This window comes from Podarcis muralis, chromosome 7 (assembly GCF_964188315.1).
Source record: "Podarcis muralis chromosome 7, rPodMur119.hap1.1, whole genome shotgun sequence".
Lineage (NCBI taxonomy): Eukaryota > Metazoa > Chordata > Lepidosauria > Squamata > Lacertidae > Podarcis > Podarcis muralis.
Genome location: NC_135661.1, coordinates 53,179,036 through 53,201,773, shown reverse-complemented (window position 1 = coordinate 53,201,773; position 22,738 = coordinate 53,179,036). Strand labels below are relative to the sequence as shown.

Here is a 22,738-nt window from a genome sequence, read left to right as displayed (position 1 = left end):
GTATTCTACCTGGTCAACTTTGTTAAGTAGTTCTGTATACTTCTGTTGTAGAGTGCATGATTGGGCAGACTGTTGTGGATACTAGCATGAAAATGAATGTAACTTAGAATAAAAGAAAAATAAGCTGGAGCTCATCATTGTTTTCATTTCCAGGTCAACTTTTTGTGATGCTAGCTAGTGTAGGAACTGGGGCTTTGGAGAATTCTGTAGCAGGGATCATGAATTATTTAGGTGCATTTTTATACCAGAAACCATGTGATACCAGTTGAGTCCTCTTGATTGTTCTGTTGGGTGTCTTTCCAGCATGCAATTCCATGTCTTTGAGCTGTCAAGGCAACTCCCTCGCTTCTCAATGTATATTCTGAGTAGTCCAGACTCTGCTCCTGGTCCTTTAAGCTTTGTACGATTCACAATCAGTGAGAGGGTGCAAACAGTAAGTCTTCAATTCTTTTCTCAACCTTGATGTAGTTAATACTTTAAATGTGTATTTATTAATTATTTTACTTCTTTTATGAATCACTTCCCATCAGGCATCCCAAAGGGATTTGCAGTAACATATATATAAAAATAGTTCCGTATGTGGAAAGTTAAAACAGTTGCATGTATAACATCAGTTTAGAAAACAATTATAAATATTAGAACACTTTGAAACAACAACAGCACATGCATAAAATCAGTTCCAATCCAAGGCAGAGATTAACCGGGATATTTTTTTAAGAATAAAGATCTTATTTAGATCCCTGTTCTCATCACAGAGCTACAATTCCCAGTTGAACTCTGAGAATTTTAGCTCTGTGAGAGGAAAAGGGGTTATCTTAACAATTCTCAGCATCCTTACAACTTCCAGAATTCTTTGGTTTGAAGTGGTATCATAGCGCTTTATATGCATGGTGTGAATAGTGTGTTCCTGGCATCTCAAGCTACATTTAGTTCTCGGGTAGCAGGACTGGAAAAGATACAGTACCGAGCCCATGTAGACAATAGTCCAGTGGTGTTCATATCTGTTCACCTAATGCGATATGCAAATATTATGAATTTAACCTTTTCTCTGGTTCTTTAAATGGCTTCCTTTTAATTTTGCCTCCTGTTTTGTGGCACTGGGAAAGGACCTGATTAGTAGGTGCTGATACTTTGCTGCGGGGGAAGAGAGAAAATAGCCTGTTTTATAAAAGAGGCAAAAAGGGGTGGCAGCAGATAGCAGCACTCTTGCCCATTGAGGATAATTTAAAAGAGAGAGAGGGGAGTGCCCAGGACACTGGTGTAGGTCAGATGCACACCTTGTAACACAAACCTGGTTGGAGATGTATCAGGGTGACCAGGTGCAGCTTTTGGGAGCAGGAATACAAAGCAGTCTAGGTAGGTCAGGCTGAGAGCTGAAACCTGGTATCATAAGCTCATTCCTAGCATCACCCCAGAGGTATAAGGCAGTCTGGAGGAGCAGGTGATCGTTGCCACCATTGCGGCAATGCTGCCTAAATTGCAAAATTTTCATCGGGAGCTTCCTGTCATTGACCTGCAAGACTTGGAGCAGGTTATTAGATAAACATGAAATATCTAGTCTGAGTGTGGCACTTGGTAGCCAGTGGTGAGAGAGTGCAAGGAGCTGGTCCAGGATCCATTGATCCTGATGCCACATCTGCCACTGATGCTCCTCTCATGAACATAAAAGGAGCCATTGTTCCTCTTGCTCCTCTCCCTTTTCCAGCAGCCCCACCCACTCTATGAACCCTCATTAGGAGCTAAGGCTCCCTTCCACTGTATCCAGAGCATAGCATAATCTGCGAAAAAGGCCAGGCATTGATGGTGTTGGTAGGGGCAATACCGCCTGGATCCTTACTGATGCCTTGGTAGGTAAAATGCTTGCGTTTCCTGATATGCTCTCTGTTTAGAATGAATGCAGCTGCATGTTCTGCCTTAGGCTGGCATTCAGAGTTTGCAGGACATGGAAAGCTGCACATCCTGGCTCCTTGTGCCAGGCGTGGTGTATACGTACCACATCAAAAGAGCTTTGAAGCCTTTGTAGATTACTCATGCTGTGAATTTACGTTTCCAAGGTCATCATGTGGCTGAAACAAAATTTCCTGTTACCAGAGGACATGGCGATCCACAATGAGTCCTTTGAAGTCTGTTTTACCTCCCTGCGTGACGCGGGGCAGCTGTGCATCAAAATGAAGCCCAGTGGGGAGGTAACATTTTGCTTTGTGGTGTTGCAATTAGTCTTGTAAATAGGCACTGCCTTGGTCTTGGGGCAATGCAAAATCTCACCTAAGGTGCCCAAGCAGGGAAATGTTAGTTAAAGCATATATAGCTCTTTTCTTTTTTCTTTTGTGTACCACAAATGATTAGTAGGCTAGTAAAAACATTTTTGATTAATTACTTTGGTGGACTTACTTGCAGAGGAAGGGAAATTCTGCTCTCCCCCAATAGATTTTCTGCCATACTGCATTATTGGAACTATGTGGCAAGATTCTCAGGTGAGCACCGGAGTTGGTGACAGAGAACGTGATGGGGAGAACTGCTCAAATGGGCCAGGCAGTGGCTTTCTGCTGCTTCTTCATCTATTTGGTGTTGATTCTTAAGTAATGTGTTGGAAGCCTCACAGTGGACAACTAGACACTAAGAGATATAAGGGTTGAAGTGGACAAAGAGGTTTGTCCCAAACAAGGATGGTGTTTTCTGTAGGGTCCTCTTAATGAAAAGCTCTTTAACCACTGCCTTTCTCCCTCCTCCCCTTTAAACTCTGCTGCTGTTACATGGGTCTGTCAATACTCTCCCATCCAATTGAATTCCTAGGGCTACACCAGCTCTCAGCAATGATGCAGTCTCAGGATCAAGAGAATCCACTTATCCCTAGTGTTGTGAAGTGTTTGAGTTGCATTCAGCATGGCACTAAGGCTCTGTTGGTGTGAGAATTTTTCCTTGTGCAACAGAATCAGCTCTCCAGAGTTGATTTTGTGACAGTATAGGGCAAGCAGCAGGGGGTAGTGGCAGACGTCCTATTGTACTTGTGCTTGTGGAATAATTTATTTGCATACTATCCTTTGAAGCGCTGGAGAGTGGTTCAAATCTGACATGTCTCTTGTTCTTTTTCTGGTCTATTAGATCTCCATTAACACCGACAACATTGACTTGGCTGGTGACATTATTCAGTCGATGGCCTCCTTTTGGGCAATTGAAGACTTGCAGGTTGAAGCAGATTTCCCAGCATATTTTGAAGAGATGCGAAAGGCCCTAGTTGTTGTAAGTGAGAAAGAGTTTTCAAATGCTGCTGAGGGATACAATACGCTGGAAATAAGCTTACACGAGTTGGAATGGATAGGAGCTAAGCACATCCTTGGTTTCAGTGGGCCTTGTACAAGGGATGTTTTTGAGGAATTGCATACAGAATATGTTGTTTATCCTTTTGCCTAAAACTGGGGGATCTGAAATGGGGAACTGGTCTATCTAGGTAGTAGCTGAAACAGCACCATACTCTAGTTTTCCCCACTGTTTGGGAATCGACTGCTTCTCTCACAGTAGCCAGGCTATTCAGATCCATGCCTTCTGTTTGGAGAGTTTGTCTAATTTGAAACCTGCTTTTAACAAGAGAACAAGTTTCTACCATGGTTGAGGAACCTCTGGCCTGTCGGCACATGAGGCCATTTCCCTCAACCCATTCCCACTTGCCCATCCGCTGACATCACTCATGATGCCAGCTGGTGGGTGCTAGGGTTGGTTTAAATCCTGCACTTGCTGTTGTGTCCCTGTTCCCAGCAGTGAATAGCAGCATGCAGCCAAACAGAACAAAATTTCACTCCTGCTCATCAGCAGATCCCATGCAAACCTCTTCCAGAATCACAAAGGGATTTGCATTGCAATTCTCTGCTGAAACAGAGTTTATTTCCTGGTGTTTTCGCAGGGTATTTTTACCCTTTATTTAGCAGGGGTTCCATAGAAACCACTGCTAAAGGAAGGGGACCTTCCCTTTTATCTGTGCCTTGTAGGGGGCTTTGAAGTCCCAACTTCAGGACTTTGCACATGACATCATTCTGAAGCCATATGATTGATCTGGGTGACCTGTTTAATCCGACCTGTGGAACCAAAAAGGTTCCCCACCCCGTTTAAACAGCTTCAATTACAGGCTGCATTACACAAAAGAGTGTGAAAGCCTTTTTCTGTCATTATGGTAACTTGGGCTGGACTGGGAGCTTAATGACCTTGGGTGCCAGATAAGCAAGACAATGGGGTAGAAGTACCGCAGCCCTCTGAAATCTCAGGGAGGGCCCCTGTCCTCTTACCTGTCCTGAGGAGGGAACTAGCCCTCTGGCCAAATGTCTTTGAGAGCTCCAACATCATGGGTGCTGAGAATCTGTTTGGCTTCTGGGTCTTGACCAATGCCCTAGTAGAGTGTCCCTGCAGCCTAAGACAATTTTTGCCTGTTATTGCAAAAACTGTTTCAATCTTTTGAGTCTACCTGATGTGTACCTTAGTTGCCCTAACATGTGACTGATGCTCCTTCGTAGGTGGATAATTCTCACACATTCTCTCAGAAGCTCACAGCTGACATGGCGGAGCACTCCAATCTCATTCGCAGCATGTTGGTTCGAGCAGAAGATTCACGCCTCATGGGAGACATGTAAGTTGGCTTTGTATCATTTCCCCTGCATTCATATTTCTGACTAGCTATTGTTTTTCTGGCACTAGGGTGCACAGCCAATTTTTTTTTACTGTAACTTGTTCAAACTGTTTTAAATACTGTATTGCTACGAGCCACCCTGGGATTTTCTGGTGAAGGGCAGGTAATAAATCACATTATTATTTATTATTAATAATACTATGCAAACAATTAACTTATCTAATTCACAAAATTTACTTAAAGCAGTGTGAAAAATTTAAAACAACAATCTTAATAAATGTAAGAAACAAGAGTGCTTTGAGTACCAAGCATTTTCCAGTGCTATTGGCTCTCCCACCTGCTTGTTTAACTTCTTCAGAAAACACAAGAATTTCCTCCTCATGCAGCCTTGGCTCAAGTTTGCTTGTTCTGCTCCTTAGCAGACCCTTTATGTATGCCAGGCATCTACACCTATGCAAGGGGTAGGGTGATGACAAATCTCTAACCTATTACCTCCAGGAAGACTGACGGTGGATACAGATCAAGTGGGTGGGAAGATCGAGGAGTCTTGAAATCTGCCAAGGTTTTTTTTTGGTACTGAAATTCCTAGGTTAGCAGAAGCTGTTCTTGAAGAGCATCCTGGCCAGTGTGAATAAATGGTTATTGTAACACACACATCTCAGAGCCAGGACCCACTTTTAACTCAAACGTGCATTTGGGAGCCCAATTTTTATTCTTTCATCATATATTTGTCATCTTAGTCACATTCCCTGTAACAACTGAATGGGATTGGTTCTGGGCAATGATTGATTTCCAAGGCCTGTAAGTTACACTCTTTGTGCTTATTCTCACAGGAAAAATATGAAGAAGCGATACAAAGACCTATATTATCTCAACAGGGATTTGCAGTCCCAGTACAATATTCGCTGCAGCAATCACGCAGAACTTCTAAATAACCTCAAGGCAGTAAACCAGGCTATCCAAAGAGCAGGACGCTTGCGTGGTATGTGCTTGAGAAGGGGTGGGGTGAACCAGCATTTTCCTTGTGCTCATGCCCTCCTTGCTGGAAAGATGAAAAAATGAGGGCGTTTTCAGGCAATGGCTACTTTTCATCTCAGCTTGGCAAGCCACAGGTTTTGGAAGTGGATACTCAGTTGGGAAAATAGCCAAAGGTCCACCATCTTGCCCCACTACACGCCTTCTTTTCCAGAGATGTATTTATTTGTAGTTCAAACAGACTTCAGACTTCTTCCAACACAGAGATGTTCCCAAATTATGCAAAAGGAATGTGAAAAAGGAGGATTAGAGTATGGGATGGCAGTTTGAAATACAGTGGAACCTTGGGTTACGTACAGTCTTCCTTATGAACGCTTTGGGTAATGAGCTCCGCTAACCCGGAAGTAGATGCTCCTGGTTGCAAACTTTGCCCCGGAATGCGAGCTGGTCGTGTGGCGGCAGGCACCATTAGGCACGCCTCATGTTAAGAACGGTTTTGGGTTAAGAACGGACCTCCAGAACGAATTAAGTTTGTAACTGGAGGTACCACTGTATCTTGAAAGGATGTAGGAAGGAAAAAGGGAGAGCAGTTACTCACCAGGCTGCTTGAGGGAAGGGCATACTGGCATTTCCTTTCTATTGGCAATTAAATCTGTTAGTTTGTCATGTGGTAAGAGTAGGGAAATTTGCTGAATACTTTTTTTTTGCAGAGCTTCTGTTTTGCAGTGAGGGTAACATTTTGTGAAGTTGTTTCTCTGAAAGAACAGTGCTGTACTAGAAACAAAGCACTTGCAAAAAGGATCTGGTTCCTTCTGGACATTGCCTGTACCTGTGGTTCATCTTCCTTTAAGCAGCTGCAGTAGCCACTCTAAGACAGTTGAAAGGCAGAGGGCAATCTGCTCCTTCTGTTTCAAAGGTTAGGGGAAGATCTAATTTTGCTCCCCATACCATGCTACCGATCACAGTGTCTTCTATATCTTCCCTTCCTGGCAGCTGAATGGGGTATGCTTTCTGCAGGGGTTAAACTATTGTGTATGTGTGGGAGGGACATAGAATATAGCTGGTACAAAAAATTGTTACTGGCACAGTATCTTAGTCTAATCCTGTGACACATTTGTCAGAGTTGCAAATGCTATGACACCGAGATGCTCCTTTACTCCATTTATTTTGTATGGAGTCATGAGGGTTGTTTCCCTTGCTTTTAGACAGGGCTTTGGTTTTCTGTTGCATGATATAAACCCCCTAATCCTTGGCCTCTTTTATTCTGCATTACCAGTGGCCTTTTCCTAGCATCCTGGATTCCTCCTCCTGTGTGTGTGTGGAGATACTGGCACACAAGTGCCAGTTTAGCATTCCTCCCAGATAGAATTGGTCAAAGAGGACAGTTAGAATTTAGAAAAATCATGAAGTAGCAAGTTGGATGAGAGCAGGTATCTCTGAATAAGCTGTCCCTGTTCTTTATGGGAATATGTCAGTGGATGGACTCAGTTCTTTCTCAAATTGCAAAGTGACTGCAACAAGTTTAAGAATCTTGTTAACCAGCTTCTGCAGTACCACTGGAATGTGTTCAAGAACAGAGTTTTTGAGGTGCTGAAGAAAATATCTGATTTTATCAGGACTTAGGGCAAAATGGCAGTGTGATGATTGTTTCCCTTCATGTCTTCATCCCTTTTGTAACATACTGCATCAAAAATATTATGCACATTCAACCTACTCCCATTATTCATGTTTAAGGTTGCAGAGTTCATTATGTACTACCAGTCTTTAATTATTCTTTTTCTTTCTATCCTGCAGTTGGTAGGCCCAAGACACAGGTGATTGCTGCATGCCGTGAAGCTATTAAGCACAACGACGTTAATGCACTCATCAAGATAATGCGTGTGGGAGTCACTTCCTCTTTATTAAAGAAAAGATTGACAGAGACTGCAGTGGGATGATCGTTTTAAAAGGCAGTCAGCTCAGCGAGATGGGCAAAGTGGTGTAGCAGCTGACGTATCACACACCCTGGAGCCTGCTTGGGTAAAGGAAGTCCAGCAAAATAGGATGCACATATAGTGCTCCTGTATAGAAATATTACTATGAAACTGTTAGCAGGAGCTGAAGTCTATAGTAGTGGGAAGAGAACAGAGAAACAACTGACTGTTCTACACTGTCAGAGAGGACCAAAGTCTGAAGAGGGAATGTTGGTTATTTATGAATCTTATATAGCCATGTATAGTATTTTTATTGATGAAAGCAATAGTATGTTGCAGCACTTAAGATCGGTAATCTTCAATAAAACAATCAGACCTCAAGCTCCCTCTTCTCTGTGCTCAAGAAATTTGTGACCACTAAATATCATTAGTTGATATTCTTGTGATACTTGAGCCCTTGTAAATGGCAAAAAGGGAAGTATATTTGATTTTCATGTATAAAATCAAATATACCCCTTTTTAAGCTACCTTAAGGCCCCCATTCAGTCAAAAGGTGGGTTATATAATGAAATCCTAAAACTACAGCTTTTTATTGTGACCCTCTTGTTTTAAGTTGCTAGGACACATGTCCCTAAGTTCTGTTTTAAAAATCACTCTTATCATGCCTGATGTAACAATTATGCATTGCCCTTCCATGCAACAACCCACAACCCCTAAGCACTACAGCAGCAGAAACCGGCTGACCCCCTTCCCAGGGAAAAAAGAAAGTTTGTCTTGGGCTTCCATACAACAGTAACCACACTTGCCAAAAAGGATGACATGGTGGTAAGCAATGACAGGAGGAACACCCTGCCCTTCCCACCATTGAGAAGAATGTGTTTGCAGCCCTTGCATAGGATGAGGTAATGGTACAGAGAATGAAATACACATTCCAAATCACCAGTAATTAGATGAAAATGAAGCCCCTTTTTTGTAATCTTGGTTTCCCTATATGGTTTCAGCTTGCAAATTTGATTTCTGACAGTAGAGCTCATTCAGACCACCATCTCCACTTGCAGCAAAGATGAGGTGCAGGTTTTGCTCCCTATCCTATGTATTGGACTGGTGAGAACTTGATGCAGCATTAATGTAAATGTTGAAGTTGCTCAGGGGTACTGTCCTAGGTTCCTCCAACACCATATTTGTTTACGGAGTGCAGGCAGACCAGCAGCATTCCCACCTGTCTTTGGGAAGAACCAGCTGCACCAAGAGTCCTGTGTCCAGTTCTGGGTGCCACAATTTACAAAGGATATTGACAAGCTGGAACATGTGCAGAAGGGGATGATCAAGACAGTCAACAGTTTGGAAGCCAGGCCTGCTGAGGAACAGCTGAGGGAGGTGGGTATTATGCAATAGCCATACCTAAAGAGCTGTCACATGGAGCAAGCTTGTTTTCTCCTCCAAAGGCTAGGACCTGAACCAATGTCTTCAAAGGAGATTCTGACTCAACTTCAGGAAGATCTTTCTGACTGCAAGAGCTGTTTGACAGTGGAACAGACTCCCATGAGAGGTGGTGGACTCTCCTTCCTTAGAGGCTTTTAAGCAGAGGTTGGATGGCCATCTGTCATATAAGATCTAGTTGAGATTCCTGCATTGCAGAGGATTGGACTAGATGACCCTCGGGACCCAACTATACAACTCTTTGAGTCCATGTGGCAACTGTCATTCATAGTAAACAAAGCAAATGTCCCAGAATCCAGTTTGCTCTGTCTCTCTGGCTGTTTGCTTCAAACAACGGTGGTTGATATACTTCACAAATTTCAGCGACTCTGGGTCTCTATAAACCAAGGCCAAACAGTTCATCTCTGGAGTGATCAGCAGCAGCTTGAAGAAAAAACACAATTTACTTTGGCAGAAGACAGAGAGAGGAGACATTCCGGTATCAGGGTCAGGTTAAAGAACTTATTTTGTACACGTGTAGAATAAGTGAATCAAACTCCTGCTCCAGTTAAATTAGGAAAGGTTTCAGTGCAGATTTCTTGAAAACAGCAACACCACACAGCCCTCCAAATGATAGGTGTGAGCAAGAAGATATCCCCTCCCCACACCACTATACTGTCCCCCCCCCCAAGCTTAAGCCAATCTATGTTTTGCCATAAGAAAAAAGAAACGGGCAACGTGAATTGCTGACACTTCAGGAAAAAGTACTCAGTTGCCCTGTGCATGTCCCAAACCTATGTATGGGTCATGGGGAGCACGGAGTAAACTGCTTTCAAAATGGTCTGATAAAAAGCACAAGAGGGGTAGAGACAACTGCTTACCTCTTCATCTTCATCTTTTGCAAGGTATGAAGTAAAGCCACCATACTCCACGTCCCAATCTTGAAAAAAAGAAATGAGCAGTTGTCATTTGTTTTGCAAAGTTTTGCAAAGTCACTGCTCACTCCCATTGAACTATTAAGAAAAGTTGTATGCCAAGCATATGACTTGTTTTAGATGTAGCTTTTGTCAAATTTACCTCAAAAGAACCTTCTAGGGGCAGCTTATAGCTTCAGTGGTACCTCTGGATGTGAGCAGGATCCGTTCCGGAGCCCCGTTCGCATCCTGAAGCGAACGCAACCCGTGTCTGTGGGTTGTGATTCGCTGCTTCCGCGTGATGTCATTTTGAGCGTCTGCATGAGCGACGAAATCTGGAAGTAATGTGCTCCGTTACTTCTGGGTCGCCGCAGAGCATAACCTGAAAATGCTCAACCTGAAGCACATTTAACCCGAGGTATGACTGTACCCATATTCATGGGCTACATAAAGAAAAGCAGCAGTATAAAAAGCCCAAATCCAAGTCTTAGCATTAAAATGATGGAACAAAGGTTTTACAGCTTGCCTTTTAACTTTTCATTATGTTTAGGGCAGCCTTTGCCAACCACGTGCCCTCCCAATGTATTGGACTACAGCCTGGTTCTGGCAGATGGTTGTAGTCCAAAACTTCTAGGGAACGTCTGATTGGCAAGGGTTGCTTTAGGGGGTGGTGCTTCCTGGATGTCTGAAGGAAGTTTCATTACTCTCCTCTGTCTCAGGCAGCTGAGCAAGTATTTCTTATTCGTTGTCTTCCTTTTAATATAAGAAAAACCCTGTTTACTAAGAGACAAAGCAAGAGGACCAGAGTTCTGGGAAATGCCAATAGACCATTCTTGCTTCCAGTCCCCACAATACACACATTGGCTGAATGAGACTAGCTCAGCTGAACTGTTTTCCGGCTGACTTTTGTGCTCAAGCACAGATGCACCTACAGGAAAAGGACACCTGTCCCTACCTGGGTTGTGCTGAAAGCTGTGTGCTATGACATCTTGGATTGCTCCCTCTGGGCATACTTCAAGAAACACTGCGGGAGATGCAAGTCTGGAACAGACCCATCTTGCGCTATTTATGGGTCTCTACCCAGCTTCACATAAATGCTCAAGGCAGCTTAAAACCAAAAGAAAGCACACCAATGCATTTGAGGAAGAATGCATTTAAGAAGGGCTTATCTTAAATTTAATGATGTAACTACAGGACAGTGGACAGTGAAACAAATACATCAGGCAGAAAAAAAAACATTACTTAGAAAATAAATACATGGATCTTGAAGCTGAAAAAAAAAGGTGGCCTTCTAGAAACAGTTGCTGAATGCATCAAACACCAAAGAGTTTAGTGGTGATCCCTTTTCTTTTTTCATGAAGGCAAGACACCTATTCAATTGTGCAATCTGAGGTGGACCTCCCATAAGATTTTGCCCAAGTTCTTTTATAACAGAAAGTTCTGCGATTGGGTTCACTAAGAAATACAAGTGAGTGTGTTTATATATGGACCATAACTTATTGGCCGTTTGACTTGCATACAAGTTTGTATTATATATTGTCACATTTTAAAGTATTTATAAAAGTTTTATTTTATGTAGCTTAGAATCTTTACAGCATTATCTTTGCACATAAGCCCTTAAGACATTCTTGCCAAAATGCATTGGGCGTATTGAACAATAAAAATTGGCATCGAGATATATTTCTGCTTTTGTTTTGTCAGCTTAAAACCAAACTAACCTTCACACCCACAGAAGAGCAGCAGATCTAGTGAGAACTCTGTTGTTTCAGCATCATGGACTAGAGTGTAGCAACCTTTGGTCCAATGCCTCAGCTCTCCAGTACACAGAGGGACACTTGAGTCTGAGGAGGAAGATAGCCAAAAGGACATGACTGGTGAGCAGGTGACAGACCCCACAAGTCTCCTATATAGAGGCTAGCATAGCTTCAGATCCCAAGGTTTCCCCATTCAACCCCATTCCCCATTCAACCCAGCAGCTTTCCTCCAAGCTAAATGACAGGCAAAACCCTCTCTAACCCTCTCCAGATCTAGTAAGAATAGCCAGAGGCTTTGGAAAAAACCCTCTCCAGTTATGTGCACTTTTGCTCCCCACATGCACGAAGGCAACAGAGAAATGGATGCGAGCTCTGGAGAGTCCCTCTCAACATACTCCAAGGTAACACAAACTACTATTTTTGCCCAGGCAATTCAATTGCGGCACCAAGGAAAGCTCAATTCCACAATGAAGTGCAAAAATTTCCTCAATCTGTATACAGCTTCCCTATTTTGCATAGTTCCTTCTGATTTTGCTAGTCAAATCATCAGGAGGGGCAGGAAGTTATTTGGCGCATTCTGTCACACTTCTGTCTTTGGAGATTCCAGCCTAGGCAGCTTCAAACATACCCACACAACTTTAAGGGATACAAACTAAGTTATAAATATTAAATCTGTGTACTCCCAAGGAATCATATATGCTTGTCTACTCTTAATAGTAACATATTTAAAAACTCCCACAAAGACCCTCTAATATAGAAATGCAGGACTTGATAGTTTTTGGCTAAATTTCCTCTTCGGAACTCACAACTTTCAGAATATTGATTTATTTTAGGTCAAATGATATTTGATCAGCAGGTGCTAGTCTTGTGACAAAAAATGATCCCAAGAATATTAATCCAGCCCAAGTAGAATGTAACAACTGTGGTTTGAATTGTCTAGGAACTGGGCCCTGAGCACTTCATGGTTAAGGCATACCATAAGGCAGTGGCTATGTTGAAAAATAAGGTATCATTGCAACTGGATAGCAGTGATTTACACACCACACTCTCTGTTGACCTTGTTGTCAGAGATGCTCCCATGTGCCTCTGTGTACTCCCGACTGCCAGTTTCCTCTTGGCTGCTTTCTCCTTGTGTGCATCTGGAAGAATCGCCGCCTGCAGCAATTTCTCCTTCCCCTTCCTTTTCATCGTCTTCTTCCCCAGGAGCGAGAAAGTGCAGCTTCAAGCCTGTGAAGTTGGAAAGGAGTAGGAAGAAGGCTTCTGAGCGGAATAGCTCCATGCAATTTTTCAAGATGTCCGGCAGGCTCTCCTCTTCAGCTTTGTCATAATGCCTAAAAATGACAAGAAGCATTCTTAAGAGGGGCTACATCACTCTGCACACCTCAAGGATAGCCTGTTCAAATTCTGAACTAAGGCAACCCCAGTTATACAAAGAGATTACATTATGCAAATAAAGCACATGATGCAATCACAAGCATTACTGCCTCCAACAATGGAGGCAAAGCACAGTCATTGTGGCTCGTAGCCATTGACAGCACCATCCTTCATGAATTATATATATAGGAGTGGGGGGGGGAAGAGTGGGAGAACAGTTCAATGGGAGTACACTTCTATGCCCTCTGCCTCCAACATTACCAGTGGGGTTATGGACATGAAGCAAGGCAGCATGCTGAAGCCCTAGATCCAAATCTAAAGGAGTCCTGCTCAGCCCAATCTGTCTTCAGGGATTTCAAGCAGCGTTAAAATATAGAAGGCACTCTCTTGTAAACGTAAAGATTACCAAATGGATTTACTGAAGTTCTCAGCAAATCAAATACACGAGATACACTCAAATTACAATCGCAGAACAAAATGAGTTCAAAACACACAGCATAGGTGAGCTGGCATGAACACAGCTGACCATAAGAAGCAAGATGCAATATAGACAGAAGCAGCCTGAAATGGCCCTACCTTTTGTTAGGGGGCCCCCTGCTGCTCCATTTGAGTCCTTCCTTCTTCAGAGCCTCACAGACGAGCTGAAATTTCTCTCTCTAGGAACCAAGGCACATTCAAAAAGCTTTTGAAGCAACATTTCTGCCTAAGCAGTACTAGCCCTTCTGCTGCATGCCAGGCTTTCTCTAGAAAACTAGAGAAAGCAAGTAGGTCCAAATAGGATTTAGTTAAACCACACATGGTTTTTCATTTTCTTGCAGGGGAATGCCTCACGTAGCTGATCATTGGGCCTCCATCTGATTAACTGCATGAAAGTAATGGCATTCCCAGCAGTGAGGAACCTTACTCAGTCCAAGGACTGCACCATCTTATGGGCAAGCTTTTAGACCATACCTTAGTGGTAGAGGGGCAAGAAGCAAAATTGGGACAGAAATATACCACAGGCTACATTCCAGCCACACAAAAGTCACAGGTTTTTACACACAGGTGCTGCAGTACGATAACCGACAGGAGTGAGACCCTGTCAGAGTATAATATCTCTGCTCAGATGTGCACTGACTGTGATTTGTCACCAAGCCAAATTCAAGGCATTACTATTAGTACATCACACCCTTAACAGATTAGGATCTTATTCCACATATCCCCACTTGACCATGTCAATCTGCAGAACTGGCACTTTGACAAGTGTCATGTAATATTTGTATCTCATTTGCAAGAAGCGATCCTTCAAGGTAGCACCTCCTCCTCTCGGGAACTCCCAACACATTATTAAGCAGGCATCTCCATGGCATTTTCAACTTTTCTCTTTCCCTTTTTAAACCGTCCTTCTGCTCACCCCATTGTACTGAACAACATTGTAAGGTAGGAAATGACTTTCCAAAACCCACCTTGAGAAAATCCTTTAGCAGGGTTTCAGACCGATCTTCAAACTCCTCTTGGATCTGGGCCTGGGAATCCATGTCTAGATAAACTGGATTGATCCAATCATATAAAATTTCGTGCTAGGGAAAAATGAAACAAGGAAAGGGCTAAGAAAGAAAAATCCAACAAAATATCCATTATGAAGAAATCTCCCTCACCAGGAAGCCCCTTTAGGACAAGAATCTGGAATAATTTTACTGTGTGGACTCTATATCTGAAAAACGTGCCCCCCCCCTTTACTCTGAGCTAAAATTTGATGAAAAATTTGGCATGGATGCCAGGAAACATAAAACTGGTGTCCCCTCATTTGGCCTGCTACAGGCACAGAATTTCCTGCCCCCACTTGAGTGGAATTAAACTTCAGCCCCAAAGGATTCTCTCTTGTGTGGCAGCCTAGTGGCAGAAGAGAAGCAGAGATCAGGGTGGAATCTGAAAAGTAGGTGTTTGTGCTCCCCCGTCCCATGCAGCAACTGAGTGGTGAATATACTGTTGAATTAGGTCATAGAAAGAGCAACATTTATTTACATCACGAGGGAGGTGAGGGCTCCGTGGCAAAAGTGGTTCTACATAGCGCACTGGCCTTGCCACTGAGGGACCGTGAAACCAGCCGCTCACAGACAAGCGGCACTTCTCTTCAGAAACAACCTCAGCCACCTGGAATGGGAGAAATCAAAAGGACATGCTTTTAGCACTTTAGTCTTTGGCACAGGGACCAAAGAGAAATCACAAAGGGGCTTCTACTGATTTAGAATTGTGTCTTACACCATCCTGAAGACTGGGCCATAGCAGGATTTGAAAATAAATCTAGTATCAATTATGAAGCATCAGCTAAATGAAATGTCACAGATCAAAGCTGCACCGAGCCAGATTAACTCAAGTTTTGAACCAAATAAATAAAACATGTCTGTGGGGTGACCAAACTATATGAAGCTGAGGCCGCGGAGATCTTGAGCACCCCTAGCACTAGAGCAGTGTTTCCCAACCACTGTTCCGCGGCACACTAGTGTGCCATGAGATGTTGCCTGGTGTGCCGCAGGAAAAATTAAAAAATTGAAAGATTTTTTTTTTTTTTAAAGTCAAATTTTCGATTGGGGCGCCGTCACTAGATGACCCCTGGGGTTCCCTCCCTCCCTCCCGCTCTGCGCCCCCCTCCTCCTCCTCCTCCTCCTCCGGGGAGGCCCTTCCTGGCTCTCGGCCAAGGCTTGGCGGCTGCCACTCACTCACTCGCCCGCCCACCCGTCCCTCCATCCCTGCACCCGGCCTCTCCCCCTCCGTCCCCGGCGCGGGGGCTGCCGGGATCCGTAGTCCCCTCGCCCTTGGGCTCCGCGCCCGCGCTGGGTGCGCGAACTACGTTTCCCAGCGTGGCCTGGCGGGCCGGGCGTTTTGTTTGAAGCGCTCTTCTCCCGGCCATGGAATGAGCGCAGCGGCGGCGGCCGGGCGGGCAGGGGCTCTTCCGCGCAGACCCCGCGCAGCCTGCCTGCGCCCCCCCGGAGATCGGGCGGCAGGATGGAGCCCGGGGATCCCCGCGGAGGCGGAGCGGCGGCTGCCCCCCAGGTAGGGCTGCGTCGGGGGTTTTTTATTTTTGCAATGCTGCATCCGCGCCGGAGGGGACGCATCGGACGGCGGGGAGACCCCTTAGCGGGCGTGCAAGGCAATGCATGCGTGCAGGCGTTGCATGGAGTGCAGTGCAATGCAATGGCAACGCGGCGCCCTGCATGCATGCATGCAACTTCCACCGGCGCTCCGGACTTGGCAGGTGAGGGGGGTCCCCAGTGGGCGGCAGAGAGAGCCGGGAGGGCGAAGGGGAGCCGGGGGGGAGCAGCGCTGCTCCCCGAGCTGAGCCCGGGGGGAAACTTCGGCGTCGTTGCGCCGGGTGTTGGAAGCGGAGGCTGGCGGGGGCCCCTCACCTGCAAAACCTGGTCGCCTCTCATATATTTCGTGCATTGCATTCATCGCCCGCTTTCTCCTCCAAGGAGCTCCCGGGGGCGCGCGTGGTTCTCCCCGTGTTATCCTCGCAACAACAGCCCTGCGAGGTGGGTCAGGCGAGTGGCCCAAGGGAGCACCCAGGGATTGTCCTGGCCAGGTGGGGTGATTTGAACCCTGCTCTCTGCCCGGTCTTCGTCCTCATTTAGCCCCCACATGTGCATGACTGTGCATGACTGAGGTTTTCCCCCCTCGTCTTGGCTATGGTGTGAGTCTGTGCTGTTAATTAATGGGGTTCTGCCTTCGGAGAAGATGAGCCAGCCCTCAAGGAGGTGATTATGTAATTTGCTAGCAATTCATGTCCCTCCCGGCGTGACGCTGCGCACTGACGTCACGGGGCTGTAATGGTGGTGTGCCTCGAGATTTTTTTCATGAAACAAGTGTGCCTTTGCCCAAAAAAGGTTGGGAAACACTGCACTAGAGGATCTGGCTAGGGTACCGAGTCTGTCTGGTATTCCTTTTTGCCTCCTGCTCCCAGATGCTCTAGATGAAAGGCAAACCTACCCCAAAGCACAGAGGGAAGGCTACCTATGGACTGTCAGGCTTACGCCAAAGGCAGCTGTCAAAGCAGAACGAGGAGCTGAAAATTTAGGTTTGGAGAGTCAAGACAGAAGGCGAAAAGCTGGGCTCACAATGAGTTTGGCTTGAAGGTCTACCTCCAGGCCCACAAATCACAGGAAGAGGGTGGGCCTCAAGTAAACTGGAAGGCCGTGTTTCCTGGAACACAGGGTATATCAGAGGCTAGGAGAAGAATGTGGAGGAGTATTATGGACACATGCACAGAGGATGTAAAGAACAAAGAGAGAAGTTCCTTGCCTGATGGAAAGAGACTGGTGATACTTCAAAGAAAGTGAGCGAGTTCCATGAAGGGACCACAGACTTGACAATCTCCAAAGGTTGGAAGTTATCTGCCGGGGGGAAAGTATCACACAACATACACCATTGAGTATGCAGTTCTAGCACCATACTGCAGTCACATTTCTACCACAACATCTCCAGATCAACCACAAAGCCAGGGAGAAATTGCCAGTTTTGAACCAATATTTTACCTCCTGCTCCTACAGGCCATTAACCAACATCTGCGTTTGTGCAGACTCTCACTATGGACAGCATTCATGACCCACTGAGGTAGATGGCATCCAATCCAAAGTATTGAAAGAGATGGAACGATCAGGCTTCCAAGACTCAAGTGTTGCCCTGAAGCTACAGACCATGACCTATTAGCAACTAGGCCTGGGTGATGTATCAAAACATCGCCAGGACCAGTAAGAGGGCCAGAGCATAATGGCTGTTTCGCCTGGCAGTATTTCGCAGGTGAGGAGATACTGCAGTATTTTAACAGGCACCACATAATATTCGTACCACATCTGTTAAGAACTTGATTGTTTAGCGTGGCAGCACCGACGCTTTGGAACTCCCTGCCTATTGATATCAGGCAGGCGCCTTCACTGTATCCTTTTTGGCACCTGCTGAAAACATTCTTATTTAGACACGCCTACCCAGATGTTTACGGGACGCGGGTGGGTAAAACCTCAGCGCCTAGGATTTGCCGATCGTATGGTCGGCGGTTCGAATCCCCGCGGCGGGGTGAGCTCCCGTCTTTCGGTCCCATCTCCTGCCCACCTAGCAGTTCAAAAGCACTCCTAAGTGCAAGTAGATAAATAGGTACCACTTTATAGCGGGAAGGTAAACGGCGTTTCCGTGTGCTGCGCTGGTGCTGGCTCGCCAGAGCAGTTTCGTCACGCTGGCCACGTGACCCGGAAGTGTCTCTGGACAGCGCTGGCCCCCGGCCTCTTAAGTGAGATGGGCGCACAACCCTAGAGTCGGACACGACTGGCCCGTATGGGCAGGGGTACCTTTACCTTTTTACCCAGATGTTTAGAAGATTTGTATGAGTTAATTTGTTTTAGTCTATTGTGGTTTTTACTTTCTGTATGTTTTAAATTATGGTTGTGAATTTTTATCTTTTTTTGTAATACCAGGCTTTAAAAATGCCTAGATGGCTGCTTGTCCCTTGTGCGGTCTGCTGGCCATCCAGATGCTGCAATATCAAGGAATGTTCACATACACTCTAACTTGTGATCAACCAGGATTGGCAATCAGTGCAACTGCTATGATGGAATCAGATCCCTTGAGTTAGAGCGGCAGTGAGGGGAGAATCACAGAGAGCTTAAGGCTAACCTGGATTGTGTGGTATTCATGAGAAGTGGTAGGTGGTTCTCAGGATACCAAGCATGGGGGAGAGGGTTACAGGAAAACGCTGGAGAGGTGAGGAGCATTAAAATTATGTTTCTCACAGAAAATATGGTTTGTCACAGAAAAGGAAAACCTTACAAGCACTATTTTGGCAGCACTCTAATGCAGAGTTAAGATAGCAATACTGCTATTCAAAAGAACCAGCTAAAAGTAGCATGGAAACTTTACTTTTATAGCTTGCTTGCTTAGAACCCACAACAGTAAATACTGCAGGAGGAACTGGATTACTGTATTGCACCTACCATCTGTGCTGAACAGATCCAGGGTACCTCCATCACTTTTATCCCACGGTGGTACAAGGTAAAGGATGAAAGCAATTCGCCGTCCCTCCAACTCGTCATCGTGGCAGAGCAAGGCATCTGCAACAGCATATGATTTAGTTGAGCAAGATCAGTGCTGAGTGTACTGGATGTTCCAGATAAACTACCAGGCTTCATTCTTTTGCCCCAACCCTAGGTCAACAGGACCCATCAGATACTGTTCCCAGACCCTCCTACCAGTACAGTGAACTCGTCTCTGCAACAGGTCCTGCAGGTAGGTTGCTTACCTGTATACTCATATTTGGCACAGGACAGATCAATGGTTGGCTCCAGCTCCACTTGGGTTACATCAGAAAGCCAAGACTGGAACTCTTCAAAGAGAACTTTTCTAAAAAGAGGAACAACATGGAACGTGAGGCTGCTAAACCTCAACCATTTATGTTGCATGTGGAATAAAACCTGACCTTTTGGCATCTATCTTTACTGATAAAAAGACCAGAATCCACCTGAAAGGTCTCCATATACTCCCAATACATGTTAAAAAGCAAGCAAAGGTTGAGTAGGGTGTGGGGGCCAATTAGTAGAAGTACAGTCAGCACATATCTCAGTCAACCCACACATTCTTCAGCCCACCCCCACCCCAAATCTTGTTTTAAGCACAGAAACCTGTTAGATCAGACCAAAGGTCCATTTGATCCAGCACTCTGCTCTCACAGTGGCCAACCAGATGCCTCTATAAAGCTCATAAACAGGACATGAGAGCAACAAGTAAGTATGCATTGCTTTAGAACTGAGGGGATATAACTAGCATAACACAAGCAAGCAGGCCAAATTGCCACTATCTTTTTAAGTATCATGGAAAATTAGGTCGCAGCAGTTGCTGTTGTTCTCATCATACACAAGAACACCCCTGCATCTTTGACTTGGCCATCATAATCCACAGTAGTCTTTGGCACATTACAAAGCAGAATTTTACCTTAAAGCAGCGATGTAAGGCCCTCCTCTGTTCTTCAGGTCATCAGACTATGCATAGGCAACAAGAAGCAACAAGAGTTACAACTTTTACCCTACACTCCAAATGGCTTTTATGGTAACAGCAAATTTCATTTATATCTGGATGATCTCGCTAAAACAGCCTGCCAAATCCAGTCCCCAACTCCCACCGCATGTCATCTAAAAGGTGTGCAAGGAGAGTGAAGAGTCCCCTGTGAAGAGGGAGCTGACCAAGTAAGCTTTGCCCTCCTCGGTATGGTCACTCAAAAAACCCCCCACAACTATACAACAGCTAGTAGTATTTCCTTCTGATTCCCCCCCCCCCCAAAAAAAAAAGTATGGAAAGGAGAACCCAAACACATGAACAGAACTTGAGGCCATCCTGGTCTCCCATCAACATTCTTAGTGGAGAGGTTGGGCAGTGGCTGCAGCTGCTGTAAAGAAAGCTCTACCAGCCTGACAGGTTGTGCATAAAACTGATCTGAGCTCTCGATCATTACCACCACTGACATTGCTTCTGAACAATAGATGTATGAATCCGATAGTCATGCCCTATAGGCAGTGGCGTAGCGTGGGGGGTGCAGGGGGGGCCGGCCGCACCGGGCGCAACATCTGGGGTTAGGGCAAATCCACAGGTTAGGGGGCGCAAATCCACGGGTTAGGGGGCGCAAATTACTTGCCTTGCCCCGGGTGCTGACAACCCACGCTACGCCACTGCCTATAGGAAAATGACCATAAGAATCCATCCATAGTAGGGAGTTTTGTAACTAAATAACTAGTGCCAGAGTTTGCTTTTTCTTCCACTCCCTTTTCTTTTGGTGTCATGTCTTCTAGACCATAAGCCTGGAGGGTAAGGATTGTTGATCATTCTAAGATGCTTTAGCAACCTTCTTTGGCTAGAGCAGAGTAAAAAACAAACAAAAAACTTTAAAAAAAAATAAATATGCCAAATAAAGCACCTGCTTGAATTTGTACAAGTCATTGCACTTTTCATGGAAATCCAGGCCCAAAAGTTCCTTTTGCAGACCTTCTGAAAAGTCCTCATTTTCGAAAAAGTTTGGGATGACACAGTGATGGAAAGGAACAGGATCTAAGACAATGGCCTCTGGAGAAAACAAAGCAGACAACAGCTTCCTGAAACACATAACACAGCCCTGTATACATTTTACTGTGCTATCTAGCTGCAGGCATGTAACTCTTAATCCTGACAAATTTGGCCTTTTCATCTTCAGTTCTGATACTTAAACCAAATTATAGACAGCATATTATATTATAGTTAACTTGCAAATAAATAATGTATAGGCGACTGTGAACTTGATGGGGCCTGTAATAAATAATGAAGTTTATTAGTTGGGGGCCAAGTGGCATTCAGTTTAGGAATGCAAGGCATCCCTTAACCCCACATACGTTATCGCTGGCTCAGGGCATGCGGCATATCCTCCTTTCAGGCCAATTTGGAGGGCTTTGTTAGCTATTTTCACGCTGACAACTTCAGGGATTAATGAGAGTGTGGCTGAATCCCAGAACTTGCTTTCAAGGACAGCATTTGTCCCTGCAGTCTCAAACAGTTTTTGAACACTATACCATCAGATGACTCTTCCCAAATCTGTGAACATATGGAAGGCCCTGCTGGATCAAGCCAAAGGCCCATCTAGTTCTGCATTATATTCCCACACCTGCCAAACTATGGGAAGCCCACAAAAAAGCATGCGCCCATTGAACACTCCCAGCAACTGCACACTACCTCTGATCCAAAAAGTAGTATGCAGGCATCACAACCACTAGCAACTGATAGCCTGATAGCCCTTAACTTCCATGGATTGGTCTAATCCTCTTTTAAAGCCATCCAAGTTGGCAGCCATCATCACATTTTGTACTGGTGAAATCCATAGTTAAATCTGGGCAGCGTGAATAGGGACAATAGTTTGTCCTGAATCTCAGCTTGGCCCAGAGTTCTAGTATTATGAGGAAGGGAGAAAACCTGCTGTCTCCCTCGCTCCACATGTGTAATTTTAGAAATACTGTACACATTACCCACCCTTTTTCTAAGCTAACAAACCCCACGTGTTGCAGCCTTTCCCATAAGGAGCTGCTCGAGACCCTTGATATAGAACGTACAAAAGGTTATTAAACCCAATTTGGCTATTAATTATAAGGCAGCCGACAGCTGCCTTATACACAGTAATTTGGCTTCTGATAGGCAAAGGGGTGTTCTTTTACAAATTCAGAGTTCTCGACCATTCTCCGATCCTCCCAACAGCCCTTTAAGGTATGTTATCCTGAGACAGGTACCAGCCCAATATCCACCTAGCGAGGTCTACGGCCGAGCGGGGGGTGTGAACTCGGGTCCAAGCGCAACTTTCTGCCCCAACCCACCACACCACCTCGCGAAACCGGTTCTGTCGGCGCGCCCAGCTCCCGCACTTCCAGTCTGGGGCAGCACAACGCAGGCACTGGCTTCATACTTCCATGAGGACTAGAGTCCTGGAGGCGCCCATGGAAAAGAGGTCCTAAGCCGGAGGACCCCGCCCCGGTCCCGCCTCCCTCGCTGCTTCCCTCCCTCGCCTCCAAGCCCCGTAAGCCTACCGTGGTCGAAGGCTTTCTGGCAGGCCCAAGCCGCGGTCACCTTCTCCTTCAGGGCCGGCTCTCTCAGGGCTGCAGAAAACTCCGCGCGAACCGCTTGCTTGACCCGCTTCTTGGGCGCTTCTCCGTTGACGGGCGAACCAGAGTTTTCCACACGAGCCGAGCGGCTCCTGCTGCGCCTTCCACTCATCTTCCCCGCACGCATGTGCACACTAGGCAA

General features: G+C 45.4%; 2 protein-coding genes and 1 long non-coding RNA gene across 5 annotated transcripts in view; 1 reads left to right on the top strand and 2 right to left on the bottom strand.

Moving 5' to 3' along the window:
• Nucleotides 1-7,884, top strand: part of BBS2 (Bardet-Biedl syndrome 2) — a 21,524-nt gene extending 13,640 nt beyond the window's left edge. Inside the window, exons 12-17 of the mRNA XM_028739509.2 lie at nucleotides 304-433; nucleotides 2,055-2,186; nucleotides 3,103-3,240; nucleotides 4,503-4,615; nucleotides 5,449-5,597; nucleotides 7,385-7,884. Of these exons, the coding sequence (XP_028595342.2) occupies nucleotides 304-433; nucleotides 2,055-2,186; nucleotides 3,103-3,240; nucleotides 4,503-4,615; nucleotides 5,449-5,597; nucleotides 7,385-7,527 (805 nt within the window). The 3' untranslated portion in view covers nucleotides 7,528-7,884. The remainder of the gene's footprint in view (nucleotides 1-303; nucleotides 434-2,054; nucleotides 2,187-3,102; nucleotides 3,241-4,502; nucleotides 4,616-5,448; nucleotides 5,598-7,384) is intronic.
• Nucleotides 4,783-22,738, bottom strand: part of LOC144328429 (uncharacterized) — a 253,965-nt gene continuing 236,009 nt past the window's right edge. The window contains exon 2 of the long non-coding RNA XR_013393658.1: nucleotides 4,783-6,145. This is a non-coding gene — a long non-coding RNA (uncharacterized LOC144328429). The remainder of the gene's footprint in view (nucleotides 6,146-22,738) is intronic.
• On the bottom strand, nucleotides 7,800-22,738 carry OGFOD1 (2-oxoglutarate and iron dependent oxygenase domain containing 1). 3 transcript variants are annotated; one of them, XM_077931758.1, is made up of 13 exons: nucleotides 22,522-22,738; nucleotides 20,895-21,040; nucleotides 19,919-19,965; nucleotides 19,230-19,330; nucleotides 18,925-19,041; nucleotides 17,243-17,334; nucleotides 14,969-15,097; nucleotides 14,410-14,523; nucleotides 13,541-13,620; nucleotides 12,632-12,921; nucleotides 11,555-11,677; nucleotides 9,804-9,862; nucleotides 7,800-9,366 (listed from the first exon to the last, which is right to left on the bottom strand). In XM_077931758.1, exons 1-13 carry the CDS (start codon nucleotides 22,721-22,723, stop codon nucleotides 9,205-9,207), a joined length of 1,662 nt encoding a protein of 553 aa, XP_077787884.1. In that variant the 5' UTR covers nucleotides 22,724-22,738; the 3' UTR covers nucleotides 7,800-9,204. The 3 variants fall into 3 exon arrangements, with proteins under 3 accessions (XP_077787884.1, XP_077787885.1, XP_028595345.2); XM_077931759.1 differs by lacking the exon at nucleotides 22,522-22,738 and adding an exon at nucleotides 22,320-22,413; XM_028739512.2 differs by lacking the exon at nucleotides 9,804-9,862.